Source organism: Carettochelys insculpta, chromosome 1, assembly GCF_033958435.1.
Source record: "Carettochelys insculpta isolate YL-2023 chromosome 1, ASM3395843v1, whole genome shotgun sequence".
Lineage (NCBI taxonomy): Eukaryota > Metazoa > Chordata > Testudines > Carettochelyidae > Carettochelys > Carettochelys insculpta.
This window is the reverse complement of record NC_134137.1, coordinates 202,067,425-202,088,165: the sequence shown is the minus strand read 5'-3', so window position 1 is coordinate 202,088,165 and position 20,741 is coordinate 202,067,425. Positions and strand designations below refer to the sequence as shown.

Genomic DNA, 20,741 nt, shown 5'->3' with positions numbered 1-20,741 from the left:
TTTTGGCCCATTGTTTGTAACCTGAATTATCCAAGGGGCAGTTAAACAGTAATTTATTTGCTGAGTGTGTGTATGTTATGGGATGGTTCAGATTTGGATCCTGCCAGCACTGCTGAGAGCGATAGTATTTTCAATACACACCCAAGCCGAGAGATGGAATCCACAAAATACTGGCAATAAACTGAATAAAATAAGGGTGTGTTATCTAGTAATGAGGATGAAGGATTGGGAGTGGGGAAAACAGTCATAGGAGAGAATATACGGGTGGGGCAGATGGTCCCAGTTGTGTTGCCTGCTCTCCATGAAAGTTATTTATATTCTTTGCCTCTGTATGCCCATTTGTAAAATGAAAACAATACCTATGTCATAGAGGTGTTGTGAGGTTTAGATCAGTCATATTTCTGATGCACTTAATGATTTTCCAATATCAGGTACTTTAGAAGATTACTTAAAAGTGGACCACAACCCTATTAAATAAAGACACAATGACCATTTGGGTAAATAACCCTGTAACATTCAAAGTTGTTTGGCATGGAGGTAGCTTTTGCTTTTGTGCATGTAGTGTTTGCCAAAGAAAATACCAGTGACAGAAGTTATTTCTTACACAATAAGCAAAGCTTATTAATACTGGCTGAATTCAAAGCCACTGAAGTCAACGGAAGTGTTCTAATGGACCTTGAATCAGGCCGTAAATATGTTTTTATGGGGCCGACAAAGCAATTTTATAGTTTTGTATTTTTAAGACTGATTTTGTTTAAAGTTAGAAGAGTGCAGTTTAATGGTTTTTGAAGCATCTATTATTCCAAGTCCCTTTGGGGATCCACATAAAAAATGAACCACTCTCAATTTAATATAAATATTGTTATAAGCTTTATATGAGGTTTTTGACTAGAAAGCCATTGTATCAGAAGTATTGGTCAGTGCATCAAAAACAGTAACTGCTCTTTAGAAAGAGGGAATCTTTAAGTATAATTTTATGGTATAATGATATTGGAATTCTCCTTATGCATAAATTAAACCCCAGTTGTGAATGTAGCCAGGCTGTTTGTTTTTTTTATTTTTTTTTTATTTTTATACTTTTGAATCTACTTCCAATCAAATGGTTTGTCTTATTAAAGTTCTTTTATATCTAGAGTTTACTCGGGGTGTGTAACAAATTAAAGTTCTTACTGGTAACTTTACAGAGGGAGAACTCAGAAAATAAAACCACAGGTTTATTTTGAGTGTAGCTTTTGAGGTGCTTATCTCGTTTTTAGTAAAGTTGCAGGGTAATAACAGTTGTATAGGGAAGTAACGTAAGATGTATTATGGATGATCTACCACAAGCCAGTTAATCAATCTAACAAGATTTGTTATCCTGCAATTATCCATATACAGAACTAGTAGCAAATTTCTGTTTCCAACATCTCCATTCACTAGCCTAGGTAATGCTTTCTTCAAAAGCAGCAGTGATGGATTCTCGGCCACTTGAAGTCACTAAGTGAAGGCTGGATTCTTTATGAGTCTTGCTCTAGTTCAGCCAGAAATTAGAAGCTTGATGCAAGAATCATTGAATGAGATTCCATGGCCTTTGATATACAGGAACTCAAACTAGATGATCATAAGCATTCCTGAAGCTCTTAAGATATATTAACCTACCCTGTTATTTAAGGAAGGATAAATCAGAAAGGGCATTCAAGGACCCCATTGTGTTGACTGCTCCACATGTTCTGACTTGTTTCTGTGCAGTGTGACTTGGTGGCAAGCTGTTTCACCCATTACTTGTGCTGTGTGTTCGTTTTTAACTGGTAGTTCTAATCTATCTGTTGTTCTCAGTGTTTATATTTTTTTCCAGAGAGCACAACAATTTCAAGCCAACGGAGCAGTTTCCCAACTTCATTTTGGACGAGCTCCTATCAACCTCCACCTCCACCATGTCTGAGTGGAGTCCACCCTGACTTTCCAATCACTGCACCGGGCACCTTCCCAACAGGAGATCCTAGTGGGTGGCCAGGGCACAGCCTTCACCAGACTGCCCCACCGCCTGCATCTACCACCTCCGAATCATGGCATTATCCTTTAGCATCTCAGGTTAGCCCTTCATATGCACATGTGCATGATGTGTACATGCATCACCATCACCCCCATCCACATGTGCATCATCACCATCCTAGCTCTCACCTTGACCCGCGGTATGGATCCTTATTGATGCCTTCAGTATGTGCAGCCAGAATTCCTGCTCCACAGTGTGACATGACAAAGACAGACCCTACTACTGTCACCAGTGCTACCTCAGCATGGACTGGAGCCTTTCATGGACCAGTGGACATTGTGCCAAGCTTCGGGTTTGACACGGGTAAGATGATTTGCTTATTTTGCTTATTTGCTAATTTTGGTGGCTCAACTAACTGAACTTATTTGCAGTGACTAAGAAGATTCCCTGCACTTAAACCAGAGCCTCTAACCAAATCTTCCAAATACTTTTCCAGATGTGACTTCTTCCCATTGGGGGAAGATTTTAAACGAGGCACAAGGGGGTTAAACATCCAACTCCCATTGACTTTCAGTAGGCATGGAACAGCTAGCATTTGGCCCAGCCTAGCCAAATGATTTACCAGATGCATTATGTTTTTAGTTTTTTCTTTTAAACTTGCTGGAAATAATGAATTCACAAGGAATTGCCCAAGCAGCTTATGTATTCATTGGACGTTGGGCCCCTTTATTACCTTCTGTAAAGCTGAATAGTTACAGCTTTCCTCTTATGGGAATGAAATGTGAAAAGACCACAGATCCCAGCAAGAAGTGTCTTCATCCTAAAAGTGTTGATAGGCATTGTGTAGACCCCAGACTGATGTCGTTGTAGTAGACACCTTTCCATAATGACTGTACTGCATGCCTCATAGGTGAGAGGAGAGCATCTAAAGGCTACATTAAGGATAATGCTGGCAACACTTGACCCACAGGCTGTACTATAGTTACCCCTTACTGTCGCAGAACTTCAGTCTCAATAGCAGTCTCGAATGAGTGGGAGCATATTTATGTGAGCATGTGCTCAGGGCACTAATAACTGATAACTATCATTGTGTCCAGGCGTAGAACACATTTATATTGTCATTCTCTTCCTTTTTGATTGATGTCTACCAGCAGAAATGCAGACCATGTGTTACTTTTGGAATCTCTTCCATGAAGTTATGTCAGTGAAGAAATACTAGGCTCACCAAACTACCCTTTCCTAGAGATGTGTGTTTGCATAGCTGTGGGGAGGGTTGTTCATGCCTCTGGTTGACTGATCTTTTTGCTGGAGTATGAGCCACTCTTATTTTGTCTAATATGTGTTGGGGGAAAAACAACAGGTGGAGAAGATTTGTGCCAGAGGAACACACTGTCAGGTCTTTTTTTTTTTTCAGTCAAAATATCAAGACACTAAAGCCCAATTACAAATAAGTGAAAAGTCAACTGCCAAAAATCTCTTTCTACATTAATTACTGCAACTCAGCAGTCCTCAGCAGGAAAAATTTTATGGCCATTTGTAGTATTTACAAAGGTGCATGTGATACAAGGGTACTTGCATTTCATATTTGTCATAAATTGATAATCTGCCAGGATTGGGAACAATGTTCTCTCCTCATATGACATGGTTTTAAGCAAGTTATGTTAATTATGGGGGCTTCAGCTCCCTCTGAAACATAGCAAATTACCATTGCCAATGGTAGACTAGAGGGCTCAATCAGTATGAGTAGGTCTACACAGCAAAGTTATTTCAATATAACTATCCTAGCATCTACATTATGCACAAACTATTTCAAAATAAAATTAGAATAGAAGGCATGTTCTTTCAAATTTTGTGAACCTCATTGCAGGAGGAATATGCATTATTTTGAAATAGTTATTTTGAAAAAGGCTCTGTTAAAACACAGAGGCCGTTTCTACACAGGCCACTTTCTCTGAAAGTGGCATGGTAATACACGGCCTGAAATATGCTAATGAGGCATGGATGCAAATCCCCCGTGCCTCATTAACATACGGTCATGTGATTTGGAGTCCGGAAGACCGTTTTTCCGGACTCCAAAATGCCATTTAGAAGTGCGGCCCCCGGGGGGTCTTCTGGAAGGAAGTCCTTCTTCCGGAGGCCCCTTCTTCTCAAAAAATTTTTGGGAAGAAGTGGCCTCTGGAAGAAGGATTTGCTGCCAGAAGCTACCCCAGGGCCACGCTTCTACATGGCATTTTGGAGTCTGGAAGAACAGTCTTCCAGACTCCAAATCACATGGCCATATGCTAATGAGGCATGGGGGATTTGCATTCATGCCTCATTAGCATATTTTGGGCCGTGTATTACCATGCCACTTTCGAAGAAAGTGGCCTGTGTAGAAACGGCCAGAAGCTGTATCTACACTAGCATTCCTCTTTCAAAAGAGGCACGCAAATAAGGGAAACCAAAAATGCAAATGAGGCACAGATTTACATATCTGGCACCTCATTTGCATGTGCCTCTTTCAAAAGAGCTTCTTTTGAAAGAAGAAAAGCAATGGAGACGCATCTTTTTCAAAAGTAAATCCCATCTTTGAAAGAACCCTTCTTCCTAAAAAAAGAGAGGAGGAAGCTCTTTTGAAAGAAGAATATGCAGATGAGGTGCCAGATATGTAAATCTTCATCTCCTTTGCATTTCCAATTTCCCTCATTTGCATGCCTCTTTTGTAAGAGGAATGCTAATGTGGACATAGCCAGACTAGCTCTTTTGCAAAATAAACCTTAATGGCGTCCAATGGCGCTATTTTGACATAGGTGCTATTTGTCTAGTCATGCTATTTGGAGATATCTGGGTGCTCTTGCAAAATGCATTCTTGTGCATAGCTGTGTTATTTTGAAATAAGCTATTTCAGAATAGCTATTCTGGAAATATTTTATATGAAAAACATTTTTGCAAGCTTCTATAAGCTGAATTACATTGGGTAAGTATGTTCTGATCACCAGAGGAGAGCAGCCTGTAATTTTACCATTCCCAGCAACACTGCTGCAATTCCATCATTCTGAGTCACATCTTTGGTCTCATGAGTAGAGGATGCCAAAATACTTCAGTGACTAATGTCATGAAGAGGGGATTCCTATGTATATTATCAGCTTCCAGGGAATTTGTGATTCAGAACACTGCTGCCTCCAGAACCATTGGTTTTCCCAGGAGATTTCTCCCAGGTTTGAGAAATCTCTATATCCAGGAGGAGGATCACATGAATAAAACACACTTCAAGCAAATAGAATATAGTCTTCTGTTTCCTTGTCCAGATACCTATGCAGCCTTCCCTTAAGAAATGTTTAGGTGCTTCTGTGGAAATCCGTGCTTAAGGCAGTACAGCCTTGTCTCCATTTTCACCCTCTACAAATTTGATCCTTTGTCTCTGAATTTCACTAGCTAGGCTGGGTTCTTTTAAATGGTATGATTTTTAATACAAGTAGCAGAATGATAGGAATCATTAAAAAAAGTACAGCAAAAAAGATAGAGAAAATGATATTGCCTCTATATAAATCCATGGCACCCCCCCTTGTTTTGAATACTGCCTGCAGATGTGATTGCGTCATCTCAAAAAAGATAACTTGGCACTAGAAAAAGTTCAGAAAAGTTCAGCAAAATCATTAGGGGTATGGAACAGCTGCCGTATGAGGAGAGATGAATAAGACTGTGACTTTTCAGCTTAGAAAAGAAAAGACTAAGGGGGATATGATAGAGGTCTATAAAATCATGCCTGGCATGGAGGAAGTTCATAAGAAAAAGTTATTTACTTTTTTCCCGCAACACAAGAACTAGGAGTCAGCAAATAAAATGAATAGGTAACATGTTTGAAACAAACAAAAGGAAGCATTTCTTCTGACAATGCGCAATCAGCTTGTGGAACTGCTTGCCAGAGGATGTTGTGAAGGCTAAAACTTCAAACAAGAGCTAAATAAATTCAAACTTGGAGGACAGGTCCATCAAGAGCTATTAGCCATGATAGGCAGGAATGGTGTGCCTAGACTTTGTCAGAAGGTGGGAAAAGATGGCGGGGATGGATCATTTGATTACCTGTTCTGTTAGTTTCCTCTGGAGTATCTGGCATTGGCCAGAGTCGTAAGACAAGACATTGGGCTAGATGGACCTTTTGTCTGACTCAGAATGACGGTTCTTATGTTTCAGGGGTAAACACTTCTCTGCAAATGTGCAAATACTGAGTGAGTCATGCAGGACAAATCAAGACATTTTTATGAAGAGGAAGAATGTTTGCTCAATCAGCATATTGTCAGTTAAAGTTCTGTTACTCAAAAGTGTGGCTAGACTGAGACAGCATGATGGTAGAATTGCAAATTGTCTTTCTGCAAAAGAGAGAGAGAGAGAGTGAGTAAAAGGCGCATAAACTGTTCCATGCCCAAGATTTGAGGCAAACTTTGTTTTCAGTAGGGATTTGTTACATATGCATGGGCTGAATTTGTGTCGCTTATCTACATTAACATTCCCATCTGTTTACTTCAAAGACACCTAGTGGACAGGATGGAGCTGATCAGCAAGTTAGTCCCTTGTTAGTGAAGTCTGTCAACAAATCTACATCTTCAGACACAGATGTCTTTGTTTTTAAGGCTCTTGGAACAATATTAACTTCTTTGCCACACCTTTTTTACTGCCTTTTAGGCATAATCTACCTCCCTGTTCCTGCCTGCCCCATCAAGCTAAGATAGTGAAGTTAGATATATATGTTGTCATCCATGCAGAAAGGTTGGTGGCTAACATTCTCCCATCACCTCTGCTGACTTTTCTCAGCATAGTGGAGTACTGTAGTTGACAGGAGAGCGAACTGAGTTCAATTTACTGCATCTCAGCTTATGTGATAAATCGACTGCCAGGGGATCGATTGCTGCACCATTGATCCACCCTGTTGTGGAGACAAGCCTGTGATAGCTCTTAGTACTTGCTTAGGCACCTTAATTACTTCCTTACCATCTAACTATGTCTGCTTGTCTAATGACTCTCTCTTCTCAAAATATGTTTTAGGTGGAAAGGGAAAATGATATAATCACAACAATTAGTTTTGAAGTAACTTAAAGAAACCCTGTATTTTGGATGTATGCATGTGTGTACCATTTCCAAGGGGGCAAAATTTGACATCTAAACAGAATAAGGGTGAATCTATACTTACTGGAAGATCAATGTGGAAAGTTCGACTGTCTGCAGTTCGATCTTGCACGTCTGGTGTAGACATGGCAAAATCAACCTCTCTGGGCTCAGCCATTGACCCCGTACTCTGCACTATTGCACGGAGTGAGGGACATCAGCGAGAAACTAGAAATGCCCAGACGATGCTAGGTAAGAAAAGTCGATTTTGATACATCGATTCTAGCTATCCTAATGGCATAGCTAGAATTGCATATTGGAAATCAACTTTCTAACCTACTGTAGATCTAGCCTCAGTGTGTCCTTACATAAGTGAGTTTCTCAGTCTCAGGGTGAGGTTTGAAGATAGATGCTTTAAATCAGGAACTTTGCCTCAGTGAAGGGAGCAATCAGATTTTGGGAGAAGATTTAAAATGTACCAAGCAATAATCTCCTTTTCCCTTTAATATGGAATTGTGTCCAGCAGAGACCCCAGATCCCAGCATGGTGTTTTGAATCCAGATCTGGGCAGCCAGACCTGACACCATGAGACCATTAGTCTCCTTATTAATAGTTAGATAGGCATACATTTCATTTGGTTCTTCTGGAAGCTTCATGTGTTCTATTCTTGGCATTCATGGTCTTAATACCTCACTGTGCTGTTTTCCCACCTATAAATTGCAGTCCTCACAAATTTATGCAAATTCTATTTCAAATCCTCAGATAGATCGTGCAATATATTGTTCTTCTAGTCCACAAGCAATAATTAGTAACTTTGTAGCTGGCTTCTGAGGTGCTATTGCTCACCAGTAGTTTGTCTACATACATTCATACGGAAAAGAGGTGGGGGTGGGTCTGATCCAACAAAGGATGCAGTTATGTTTAGGCAAATTACGACTAGGGTTGAAGTATATAATGAAATTAAAAATAAGCTGTTTTCCTGACATCTTTTTGCCATTGTGAACTTAAAATTCTGAAAATAGCTACTCATGTGAACATTTTAGGCACATCTAAATCAAAAAGCCCAGAATCAAAACTGAATGGCAAAGTACAACCCTGGGGAACCATCTCCAGCCCCATCCCTGAGATGTGAAGATGTTCAGGTGGGAGATTCCACTTTTGGCCCATCTTAATTTTTTACAGATTAATAGCCAAAGAAACAATGAGATAAAATGAGTGCAATGCCATTAGAGCCAAATGGGGAATTTGCACCTGCTTAGGCCAGTGGTGAATTTACAATAGATCAGTTTATGACATTATTTATGTATGAAATAGGAAGGTAATACTATTTATAGCTCAATATAAAGCAAAAATGCTGCTGAACGTTTCTCATGGTGACATCTGTCACTTACTGGCTAAAGACAGAAACGTCTTTCAACTTGCATCATGGACTGAGCTATGACACTTGTCAGTACCTTTCCCAGAGCTGAAGAAGAGCTCTAGGGAGTGTGAAAGTTTGTCTCTTTCGCCAACTGCATTTGGTACAATGAGAAAGACTCTCTCGCCCACTTTGTTTTTCTCACTTAGGACTTCAAAGCGCTTGTATTTTTGGCTACAACTCAACTAGTCAGTGTGCTTTTTTGTATGTTTCTTTCTACTGTTTGTATTGTCTGCTTCTAAGTGTGAGCGCTCTCCTGATGCAAAGAGTAAAGCCCTCCAGACTAGATAAATTCCAATTTAGAAGCACAGTTTATCGTATGAGAGCCCCTACACAGCACCTTTATTGGCTGGTCCTTGATCATTGTGAAAGAAAGGCACAGATGGCTGCAAGGTCCTAAAATGCCAAAAATGTACCCAGCTTTCTAGAAAAGAGGTAAAGTCCTAGTAGAACTCTGATATAATTCTGTCAGAAAACAGGTTCTGCTCCATAAAGGCCCATCTATACTACCCAATACAATGCTGTCAGAGGACCTAATGGCAAGGCCTAGTGAAGTTAGAACATGATACAGTTTTGCTCAGTGTAAGCAGGACTTTATCAGCATTACTGAAACATGCAGGCATGTCTAAAGCTTTAGTACATTTTAGGAATGCTTACTTATCCTGCAGGAACAGCAGTGTTGTAAAAAGGGCTCTCAGCACAGTTGTAATGTAGATGGACTATCGTTATAGGATTGTCATAAATATATTTGCCACACAGCTCACTTCCTGGCATGAAGAAAATGTTTTATCAAATTTTAATTAGTGTTGTTTTTTTTTTCTTTCTTCCCTCAAACTAGGTCTACAGCACCAGGATAAGAGCAAGGAATCTTCTTGGTTTTGAAGATCACATGCATCTTAGCACCACCTAGCATCCCCATAACTGGGAGGATGAAAGCAAAACTGTAGACTGTTTCTGCAGGGGGGTAGAGGGACGGAGGACACACCGCTAAGGAGAAGAAGAGCCAGTCATTCTGGTTTTGCTATTGAGCCTTTCCTTTGGCTGGTCACTTCTGGATCCCAAAACAAAGACGGGAAAACAAACAAAAAACTTCTTTTTCTCTTTCCTCATCTGAGCCTGCTGCAGCTGTGCAACATAACTCCATTTTGCTCCTTTAACAGTGTTTTGTTTTGTTCATTTCGGTGGGGTTTTTCTGCACAGCCTTGATTGTAAGGGAAAGACTGTGCCTTGACTACAGCGCTCATTCTTTCAGGAACAGAGTTTTTTGTAGCCCTTTGTGTGTCTATTTTTGTAGAAATACAGAAAGTTTGGGTAAGGATCGGTGAGCTATTTTAGAATGACGTATTTTTTTAAAAAAATTGTACAATTGTTGAGTTCTGTTTAAAGAACTTGCTCTCAGAGAAGCACTGGCAAAAACGTATAAAATGCTTATTTTCAGATGTTTGTATTTGTGTTTGTTTTTGTTACCTCGGTTCCTTTCTTGAAGAGCAAACCCTTTGCTAGTCCCATCCTTCATTGTTTCTGTATTGCAAGATTTTGCAGCATTCGTCTTTTATTGTAGCTTAAATCCTCTTCACATTTGTGCTGAATGTTTTCCCTGCATGTGTCAGATTGCAGAAATGGTGTCTATATTTTCTTTCTTGCTTCTGAAAATTGCTTTGTGCTGTGCTGACTATGAGAAGAAATGTGTCAAACCTTTAGCATGGGGCAGTCTGTTGTTATATGAACTATATTCTCAGACCATTTATTCTTTCACAATGGACCAAATATTTATGTGGACTAAAAGGAGAAAATAACCCTGGACCTGGCTCAGCGTCCATTGAAGTGAATGGAAAGACTCTCATTAATATCCATAGATTCTTGATGAGGCCCTGTTTCTGCAATAACCATCAATATCCAAATTGGCTTTTAATTTCCAATAATTTTGGGAAGCAGACATTTCAATTTAGGGCACTTGACATGACATGACCGTTCAAGGATAAAATACGAAAAAGCTACAGCTCATGGAAACAAAGTGTTTTCATAAGGCCGGATCTTGCAATATGCTGAATAGCTTACAGTTGCTTGGGTGCCTTCAACTTCCCACTGAAGTTTTCAAAAGTTGGCTTCTGATCTCAGGTCCCTGATTGTTTGGATGCCAACCTGAAACAAATGGCCAGTTGCCTGCAGCTCCTTTGGACACCATACTGAATTGTGAATTTTCAGCCTTAGGCTATCAATTTAAGAATCCTCTCCGAGATCACCTTTTGATCATTTTCACTACAGTGGTTTGCAAGAGGATTTATGGATCAGGCTTAATCCAGCAGCCTTTCCACACATGAGGCATCTTTTGGGAGCCAGTGTGGGTAGGGACTAATTCCATGAATAGGGCTGTAGCATTTTACTTAAAAAATTCCTGCAGTTAGCTTGGTGTGGGTGGACCTATGCACAGAGCTCCACTGACTTCAATGGGAGTTTCTGTGGGGTCAGAAAACTGCCCGTGTAGCACTTACTGATGGATAAGGGCCAAAGTCAGTAATGTAGTAATTGTTTGGAAATGTTTCCTTGTTGTTCCATGCAGCTTTTAAAATCATAGAATCGTAGAACACTAGGACTGGAAGGGACCTTGAGAGGCCATCGAGTCCAGACCCCTGCCCCAATGGCAGGACCAAGTACTATCTAAACCATCCCTGATAGACATCTATCTAACCTGTTCTTAACTATCTCCAGCGATGGAGATTCCACAACCTCCCTTGGCAATTTATTCCTCTGTTTGACCGCCCTGACAGTTAGGAACTTTTTCCTAATGTCCAACCTAAACCTCCCTTGTTGCAGTTTAAGCCCGTTGCCTCTTGTTCTATCCTCAGAGGCCAAGAAGAACAAGTTCTCTCCTTCCTCCTTATGACTCCATTTTAGATACCTGAAAACCACTATCATGTCTACCCTCAATCTTCTCTTTTCCAAACTAAACAAGCCCAATTCTTTCAACCTTTTTTCATAGGTCACATTCTCTAGACCTTTAATCATTCCTGTTGCTCTTTTCTGGACCCTCTCCAGTTTCTCCACATCTTTTTGAACTGCGGTGCCCAGAACTGGACACAATACTCCAGCTGAGGCCTAACCAGCGCAGAGTAGAGCGGAAGAATGACTTCTCGTGTCTTGTTCACAACACACCTGTTAATGCATCCCAGAATCATGTTTGCTTTTTTTGCAACAGCATCACACTGTTGACTCATATTTAGCTTGTGGTCCACTATAATCCCTAGATCCCTTTCTGCTGTAGTTGTTCCTAGACAGTCTGTCCCCATTCTGTATGCGTGAAACTGATTGTTCCTTCCCAAGTGGAGCACTTTGCATTTGTCCTGATTAAACTTCATCCTGTTTACCTCAGACCATTTCTCCAATTTATCCAGATCATTTTCAGTTATGACCCTATCCTCCAAAGCAGTTGCAACCCCTCCCAACTTGGTATCATCTGCAAACATAATAAGCGTACTTTCTATGCCAATATCTAAATCATTGATGAAGACATTGAACAGAACCGGTCCTAACACAGACCCCTGGGGAACCCCACTTGTTATACTTTTCCAGCAGGATTGAGAACCATTAAGAACTACTCTCTGGGTATGGTTATCCAGCCAGCTATGCACCCACCTTATAGCAGCCTCATCTAAATTGTATTTGCCTAGTTTTTTGATAAGAATATCATGAGAGATGGTATCAAATGCTTTACTAAAGTCTAGGTATACCACATCTACCCCTTCTCCCCTATCCACAAGGCTCGTTATCGTATCAAAGAAAGCTATCAGATTAGTTTGACAAGATTTATTCTTTACAAACCCATGCTGGCTGTTTCCTATCACCTTACCACCTTCCAAGTGCTTGCAGATGATTTCTTTAATTATCTGCTCCATTATCTTTCCTGGCACTGAAGTTAAGCTGACTGGCCTGTAGTTTCCTGGGTTATTCTTATTCCCCTTTTTATAGATGGGCACTATATTTGCCCTTTTCCAGTCTTCTGGAATCTCTCCTGTCTCCCATGATTTTCCAAAGGTGATAGATAAAGGCTCAGATACCTCCTCTATCAGCTCCTTGAGCATTTTAGGGTGCATTTCATCAGGCCCTGGTGACTTGCAGACATCTAATTTTCCTAAGTGATTTTTAACTTGTTCTTTTTTTATTTCAACTTCTAACCCTACCCCTTTCCCACTAGCATTCACTATGATGGACATTCCTTCATCAGACTTCTCAGTGAAGACCGAAACAAAGAAGTCATTAAGCATCTCTGTCATTTCCAAGTTCCCTGTTACTGTTTCTCCCTTCTCACTGAGCAATGGCCCTACCCTGTCCCTGGTCTTCCTCTTGTTTCTAATATATTTATAAAAAGCCTTCTTGTTTCCCTTTATGCCTGTAGCTAGTTTGAGCTCATTTTGTGCCTTAGCCTTTCTAATCTTTCTCCTGCATTCTTGTGTTGTTTGCCTATATTCATCCTTTGTAATTTTTGCTTGTTTCCACTTTTTATACAATTCCTTTTTTATTTTGAGATCATGGAAGATCTCCTGGTTAAGCCAAGGTGGTCTTTTTCCATATTTTCTATCTTTCCTACACAGTGGGATAGCTTGCTTTTGGGCCCTTAATATATATATATATATAAGCTTTCTCTCATTTGTTTCAAAATATTCTTACCACATATTCTATTTTTTCCACCATGCTTTCCAGCCACAATGTTCAAAAGATGAACAAATATAATCTGTATGATCAGTATTGAGATAGAGGCTTACTTGTCTTTAGCACAATTAACATCTTAATTGCAGGCTTTACAAGTGCAGAGGACCCTCAGTCTGGGGCTTGATGAGATTACCTTCCTCTGTGCTCTTAGGACCTGGTGCAGTGAGATGGTGAGAATTTTCCACTCCCCTAGGAGCTAGTTGGTAATGGAGGCACTTAGAATCTCAGCATCAAGCCCTTCATGCGATGCTGATTTGGGGTGCTAGGCACAGTTTTTTAATGATTTCTAGCAGTGTTCCCTCTAATTTTTTCCATCCATGGGTGGAATAAATTTTGTCATGTACACCAATGCATATGTAGCTGTGTTCAACCAATAGAAACACATGCTGCTGTGTGGCTGTGGGAGCTCTGCTAATTAGCTAAGCTTACAAAAACATTGGTAATTAGGCATTTGCAACACCTAAAGATCTGGACTCCAATTGCAAGATCCTTAACTCCACTAATCATTATCATTTTTTCCCCGATGCTGAATTTCACTCCCAGCATGTTTTCATAGTAATGCTGCTTTCCTGGGGGAGCTGGTTTCTTGGTTGAACGATGGGTTAGTTAGCAATGGGAAAACCTCAAGGGTAGAAGGCTAGCATAAGCTTCTAAGGCCATGGTTACACTATAGTTGCTATTTTGGGATACAAATATATCCTGAAATAGTAATTCCATGGCTAAAGACTGTGATCGAAATAGCAGCACTATTTTGATCGTGGTATCCCAGTTCTGGTACCGCACGTCCTCTGAGGGTTAGTGGAAACTACAAAATAGCTGCTTATTTCAAACATTGACGCCATGTGGATTGCACCAAGTTTGAAATAAGTTAACATAATAAGTTATGCAATATGCACAATTCAAATTGTGTGGGTTATTCTGAGTTATAGCTACACTGCAGCCCTCGCCTAAAAGTATGGCTACTTATCAAAAAAGGTGTAGTTTAAGAAATACTGCATGATCATACTGCCTTATAAACAGTGCCAGAAAGTTTTGGGTTTGGCTTTGCTGGAAACAGTGAAACACAGATTTTTAGTAGATTTGGCTAGGCCTGGAGGGAAAAGGTTTTAACCAAACCTTTTGAACTAAAAACAACAAAAAGTTCTGTTTTGAACTTTGGTTGGTTCTTACTGTACATTTATCCCTCGTTTAATGAGTACTTATGAGTACTCGCTAAACCGCGGAACATATCTACCTACCTTTATTCACTGTATGAGTGAACTTCCCCTGCTTATATGAGCAGGGTCCCTGGCTGGGGGAAAGGGTTACCTGCAGCTCCGCAACTGGCCCAGCTCCAGCAATGGGGTCCTGGGCTACGGGGGTGGGGAGGCCCATAGCTGGAGCCTTTTCCCTCCCTTCCCTCAAACATGCAGCTATCTGACAGCCCTTAGGCTGCGGGAAGAGAGGGAGAAGGCTCTTAGCCTGGTTCCCTCCTCTGCAATGCTGGGAATGTGAAACTGACCAGCCATGAGCCAATCAATTTCCCAGCCCTGCAAGCCATGGGGAGACTGGAACCAACCTGCCCCTGGTTCTGAGCTCCTGCCACTCTGGGAGACAGGAAACTGACCAGACCTGGTGGTTCCTGTCTCCACTCCCCGTGCAGGAAAATTCGAGTTATGCAGGGGTTGCAGGAACAACCCCTGGGTAACTCCAGGGTTTATTGCATTAGACCCCCCCGCCGCCTGCCCCACAGTCCTCACCCTCGGCCAGGTTTTAACTGCCCCCAACAGTCTTAAACTGCCTCCATCCTTAAACCCGCCCAGCAGCCCCAAACTTCCTTCAGCCTTAAACCTCTCCCCAGCAGCCACAAACCACCCCCAGCCTTAGGGCTCCCCCAGCATTCCCAAGCTGCTCCCAGCTTTACAACCCCCAGCAGCCCCAAACTGCCCCAGCATTAGACTCTACCTGCAGCCCCAAAGTTCCCCCAGTCTTAGATCCCCCCCACATCCCTCAACAGCCCCAGCCTTAGGCACTCCTCCTCCTCCCGCAGCCTCTTCACCTGGGCTCCTAGGCTGGGTGGCTCCCCCAGCCCTCCTGCTCCCAGCAATTGACTCAAGTGCTAAGGCTTCAGCATCAGGCATCAGGTAATTGTTATCCGGAGTGATACAAATAACTGCCATCTCTAGCAGTTATCACTGTTGATAGATATCTGCCTAAGGCAGCAGTATTAAGAAACTGCAAATGGCTTCTTTAACAGCCACATGCAGCTGGAAACTGCCCAGCTGTCAGCCTTTAACAAATCTAATGGGACCCAAGTTTGTGTCCCGACCCATAGGTTGGAAATCCCTGCTCTACATACATACACTACATCCTATTTCTGGTGCCAAACTATTCAAATACATCCTAGAAGTACCTAAACTCAACTGGTTTATGTCAAGTTACAAGCTCTTGGAACAAACTGGAAACTTTTACTTGTATGTTAATGGGAATTTAGTGCCACTCATGAGTTTTCACCTATGAGCAGAAATTTGGGAACCAATTGTGCTCGTATGGCGAGGCACGACTGTATCTGAATCGGCTCACCAATTTCTAGTAACAGTGGCCAGTTGATTGCCCTCTGCTTTGCAACAACAGAACATGGAAGGATCGTCTCCTGTTCCCGCTGGAGTCCATGGCAGAACTTCCAGTGGTTAAAAAGGCAGTAGGACTCACCTCCTTATTTTACCACAAGAGCTGTTTCCACTGGCTAACCCCAAGAATGTCAAAAGTACTTCTGCTACTGTTTGGGGAGAGGTAAACAGAGTGCCAAAAAAGAAAACAAACAAACCTATAAAACAAAAACAAAAACAAAAACAAAAAAAAAAGTGCTACTGGTATAACAGTTAATGCTACTGATCAGTTGACTGAGAGGTTTATTACATTTTTTCTCCCCGTTAAATTTGATTTCACTAGCAACTGAATGGACCTTTGCTAAGAAATCAGCAGAGAAAGAAAGAAAGAAACCAAAGCTATAATAATAGGTTAGTTCATATAGCCTAAAAATTAAAGGATAGGAACAAATCTTTCACAGAGTGAAAGTTTAAAATCAAAGCCAGCAAATTTATTCCACACACATGCAAAATAAAAAGGGAGGAAGGGGCTTATGGGAAGTAGCTGTTGTGTTGATATCTATCCTTTCAAGAGCTAATTCGGTATTTGCAACAATTCAGTTTCAGGGCATAGATAGTCATGAAAATAAAAGGGATAAATTGTTACTGATTGCTTTAGGGGGATAAGAGAAAAGGTTAGGGTGCCACATTGCCATATGGCAAATGGAGGGGGGGCTGCTGTTCCATGTCAGGGCTCCTCAGTGATGGGGGCAGCTGCCCCATCATGAGGCACCAGGGACTGGGGCTAAGCAGCCTCCTGATAAGGAGCAGTGGAGGATGGGGGCTCCACAACCTCACAGCAGGGGGTTGCCAGGGAATGAGGCGGCTGGCCCATGGCAAAGCTCACTGGCAGTGAGAGCTGCCCCCATGGGGTGTCGGAATGGGGCTGCTCCCAGTTGAAAGACTCCTTGGCAGTGGGGGCTGCCGCCTCAAGACACTGGGTGCCGGGGAGCAGGAGCCCCATAAAATACGGGTCAATTTGCCCCTTTTCTTAAAAAAGTTGAGATGCCTGTGAGCTTAAATAAGTGACTGTTCTGGGAAAAACGGGACAGATGGTCACTTTTGAAAAGGTCTATGACAACATCATGCCATTACTTTTGTACTAAATTCTACTGCTCTTCCAGGAAAATGGGAGATTTCTTTTGTGGGGGCTTGTGCTAACTGAATGTACTTCATTCGTATTTCTGTGGGGAGAAGCCAAAATGATTTTTTATGTCCATAAAAATCAGGGGCACCTGTGATTTATTAGGGTTAGCCACTGACTGACCACCAAATGCTTTGTTTACTTCCATCTGCAAGAGCCCCACAGTTCCCAGTGGCCTCAGTTTGCCCAGGCAGCATGGGCCAGATCACTGCTTCCTGCATCTCTCATTAGCCAGAAACAGTGAATTGCAGCCAGTGGGAGTTGTGGGGCTCTGTTCCTGTGAACACTCAGATAAACAAAGCATCTGATAATCTGCTAACAGCTAATTCTGATGAATTTCATGTAGCCCAGAGGCCTGAGGTTCCCCACTCCTGATATAAACAGTCAAATTTGTATTACAAAACCTTTAACTCTTTGTAGATGTTTCTATCTTCTGAGTTATCTAGGACCTGATACAATTCCCCACCCCCACCCCTGTTGAAGTAAACTGGATTTCTCTCACAGATTATAAATAGGACAGGACTTGTCAATTGGGCCGAATGATTCTTGAGATTCTATTCATTTTTAAGCAGAACTTCTCAATAATTTCAATAGGACAATAGGGGTATTTCTGCCTTAAAACTGATGGTACAATATGGCCCTTAGTTATACAGCAGACACAGTTGCTGGAGATTTTGATACACTTCCTTTGATCAGAGCAGACCTACTTTCCTTCTGATTCTTCAGAGAGAGAGAGTTTTGTAATATGTACATCTTGGATGTGTTTTCCCTGCTTTTTAAAAGATACAGTTACTTCCTTAAAACATGCTTTTTAAAACACCCTATGTTTTTTCCATTTTTTTTTTTTTGGCAGTCACACACAAGGTTTTTTTCTCCCATTGTCCTCCCTTCGCTTTCTCTAGAAATTAAATGGAATTGTATGACTAAATCCCATCTGAGTCTGAATAATGAGGCATTTGCATTTCATTATGTTCTCCATGACCTCAGGGGTGTATGAAATATTCTTGACTGTTCTAAACACTTTCAAGTGCTTTTGATAAACCTTGATTGGTTGTACCTACAAATGGGACAAGGCAGTCAGCAGGTGTCTATAACCAGAGGTGCAATGTGTTTTCATGCGGCAGACAAGTGCATAACTGTTAGACTATAAATCATGCTACTCACTTCAGGCACAATTCTTTCTTCTTAGCAATAGAACATTCCTTTGCATTTCTTTTAACCATGTGAAAGAATTTTTCTAAAGATTTTAGATATTTTTAAAAATTCCAGCATTTTGAGATTTCTAAAGGGTGTTTGAACTATTGGAGGGTTAAAAGGGTTAAAAAAAAAGTTGACATCTACATCTTTTAAACTGAACTCCCAGAGCCAGTATAAGGGTTTTTCTTGTGTTTGTTTGTTTGTTTTGTAAGTGCCTATTAGTCCTATAGTGCAGTCTTGCAGTAATGACTCAGGCAAAACTACCATTGAAGTCCCATTCAATTTTGCCTGAATAATATCAAACTCTTTCAGGCTATGTTTACACTGTGGAGTCATTTCGGGATACCAAGGTATCCCAAAATAGTAAGTTCATGTTTCAGAAACGTGCCTGGTATTTTGAAATAGTTTTTGAAATACGGCAAGTGCTATTTCGGCATCCCGTCTGCCTCTCACTGCAAGAGGGGTGAGGGATGCCACAAAATAGCGCTGTATTTTGAAATTTGATACTGTATGGACAACACCAAATCCCAAAATACCCTATTTTGAAATTAACTTGAAATAAGACATTCAATTTCTGTAGCACAAATTGCATCTCTTATTTTGAGTTAGGGGCACAGTGTAGACATACCCTCATTGTGACAGGAATGCCAAAGATAGTTTTCTTTCAAAGCTTGATCCTAACTAAGCAGAAAAGAATCTTGTATTTCATGCAGATGGTTTGACAGTTTCTGCATTCTGCTGTACCCCTTCTCCTTTCTATATGGGCCCACAAGACCCAACAGAGGAACTAGATATTCCTGAAACTCAGTGTTGATAGCCCTTTAATCAACACTCTGAGGGTCCTGGCATTGCCTGACTAGAAAAAGTGTTTCTTCTGAACAGTCTGCAGTAGGTCACCTGGGGGCTGCATCTTGTAAGGTGCTTTGAGCTTCCTCTGAAGTGCTGAGCATCCTCAGTTCCCATTGTAATTAGCTAAAGGTGAGGTGTGCTTAGAATGCCAAAGCAGACAGTCAGCATTTTGCAGGATCTGGCACCTAATGCTCACCACAATGCTAGATTAAGCCCTAGAAAGGGAATAGCTAAATAAAGACCCTTATTTTATTTTATTGTATTTTATTCAGTGGATAAAGTTATGGGCAGAGATTCTAGAACTCTATTTGCCTGAAATATATGAAGTTTGTGTTTTTTCAAAGATCTTTGGGGGTTTTTTTATATATATTTTGAAGCGAAAAAATACATATACAGAGGAATCCTGATTGTCTGATCTAACTGGGAGGAAGGCCAGATCAGATAGCTAAAAATTCAGATAAGTAGGAGAATGAGTGGAGCCTGGGCTGTCAGCCCCAGATGCTGGGGTCATTTATCTGTTATCTGTGTGTGGGGAAACTAAAATTCAATATTTCATTTTAACAGCAGGAAAATGCAGATTTTGTTAGTTAGTTTGTTTGTTTTTTTTAATCACGCAAAACTAGAATCCCTGCTCATGAAAGACCTGACCAGCTTTCACTGATGTCAATAGAAAGACTTCAATCATAGCTGTGTCAGCAGGATCAATTAACCTCTAATGTCCGATTTACATCCTACACTGCTGATGGGCACAAAATATTGATGTTGTGTCTGATCCATAGTCCACTAGCATCAGCAGGAGGCTTTTTATTGATTTCACTGAGCTTTGGATCAGGCTATTACTATTTATACACAAGTAATTTTTTATAGTACCTACAGTTTATGTGCTTTATTAACAAATTTGCAGATTGTTGCTGCACTGAATGAATCCCCTTTCCTTTCCAAGATTTGTAGCTGTTTAAACCCATCAATCAGATCAGGGTGCCTCTCCTCTTCCATCCACTTTCAAACCTTATTTCTCCCAAAACTCCACTTACTTCTTCTGTGCCTCTCATCAAAATTGATGGGGGACATGGTGTAAAAAGTGTTTTTTTTCATTGTCTAATAAATAACTTAATGTGAATGTTTATTGTTATATTTTTATGTAGCATTTCGGTTTTGTGTGTATTTCTTGCTAATGCTTTCATGTTTTATTCTTATGCAACTAAAGAATTCATAAATCTCTTTGTAAATTACAGCAGCCTGGGGGTATTATTTTTTTTCTCAAAGATTAATTTTTAGAGCTAAGGAGTGTGTTAAACAAGTGTTGGAACTTGTAAATGAGACTCTTCCCTGAAGGTACTTGTTCTCGATTCCATAAATTATCGTCTGACTCAGCTGGGATTATTTGTTTTAAATTGTTTAAGTTTTGCTGACTTCACTGGGACACATGAAAACTTCAGATATGTTTTTCTTCTTTTCCAGGATATGACACTATAATTGGAGGGGCATCAGAAAAAGTTTGTTTTACAGTATAATCTTCTAATATATGCTAGAGGCTGTATTATAGTTGGAGGTCATAGCACCGTCTGTTGTTAAGATCGCTTGACATTTCTAACAGAAGGAGCTTGTTTTCATTTGCTTTTAAATCTATAACTGTTCAGTCTCAAGTTTCCCATGCTCAGATTGAATTTTCCTCACAAATTTCAGTAAAAATAATTTGGCCATTTCAGGGAATGAGACTGTGGTGGGGGGCTGGGGTTGGGGAGG

General features: G+C 40.8%; 1 protein-coding gene across 3 annotated transcripts in view; it reads left to right on the top strand.

The window, feature by feature from the left end:
- VGLL3 (vestigial like family member 3) overlaps window positions 1–20,229 on the top strand; it is a 55,309-nt gene extending 35,080 nt beyond the window's left edge. For all 3 annotated transcript variants that reach the window (XM_074997778.1, XM_074997769.1, XM_074997761.1), the window contains exons 3-4: window positions 1,835–2,335; window positions 9,310–20,229. In XM_074997778.1, coding sequence (XP_074853879.1) covers window positions 1,835–2,335; window positions 9,310–9,353 — 545 coding nt within the window. In that variant the 3' untranslated portion in view covers window positions 9,354–20,229. The remainder of the gene's footprint in view (window positions 1–1,834; window positions 2,336–9,309) is intronic.
- Window positions 20,230–20,741: the final 512 nt, after the last annotated feature.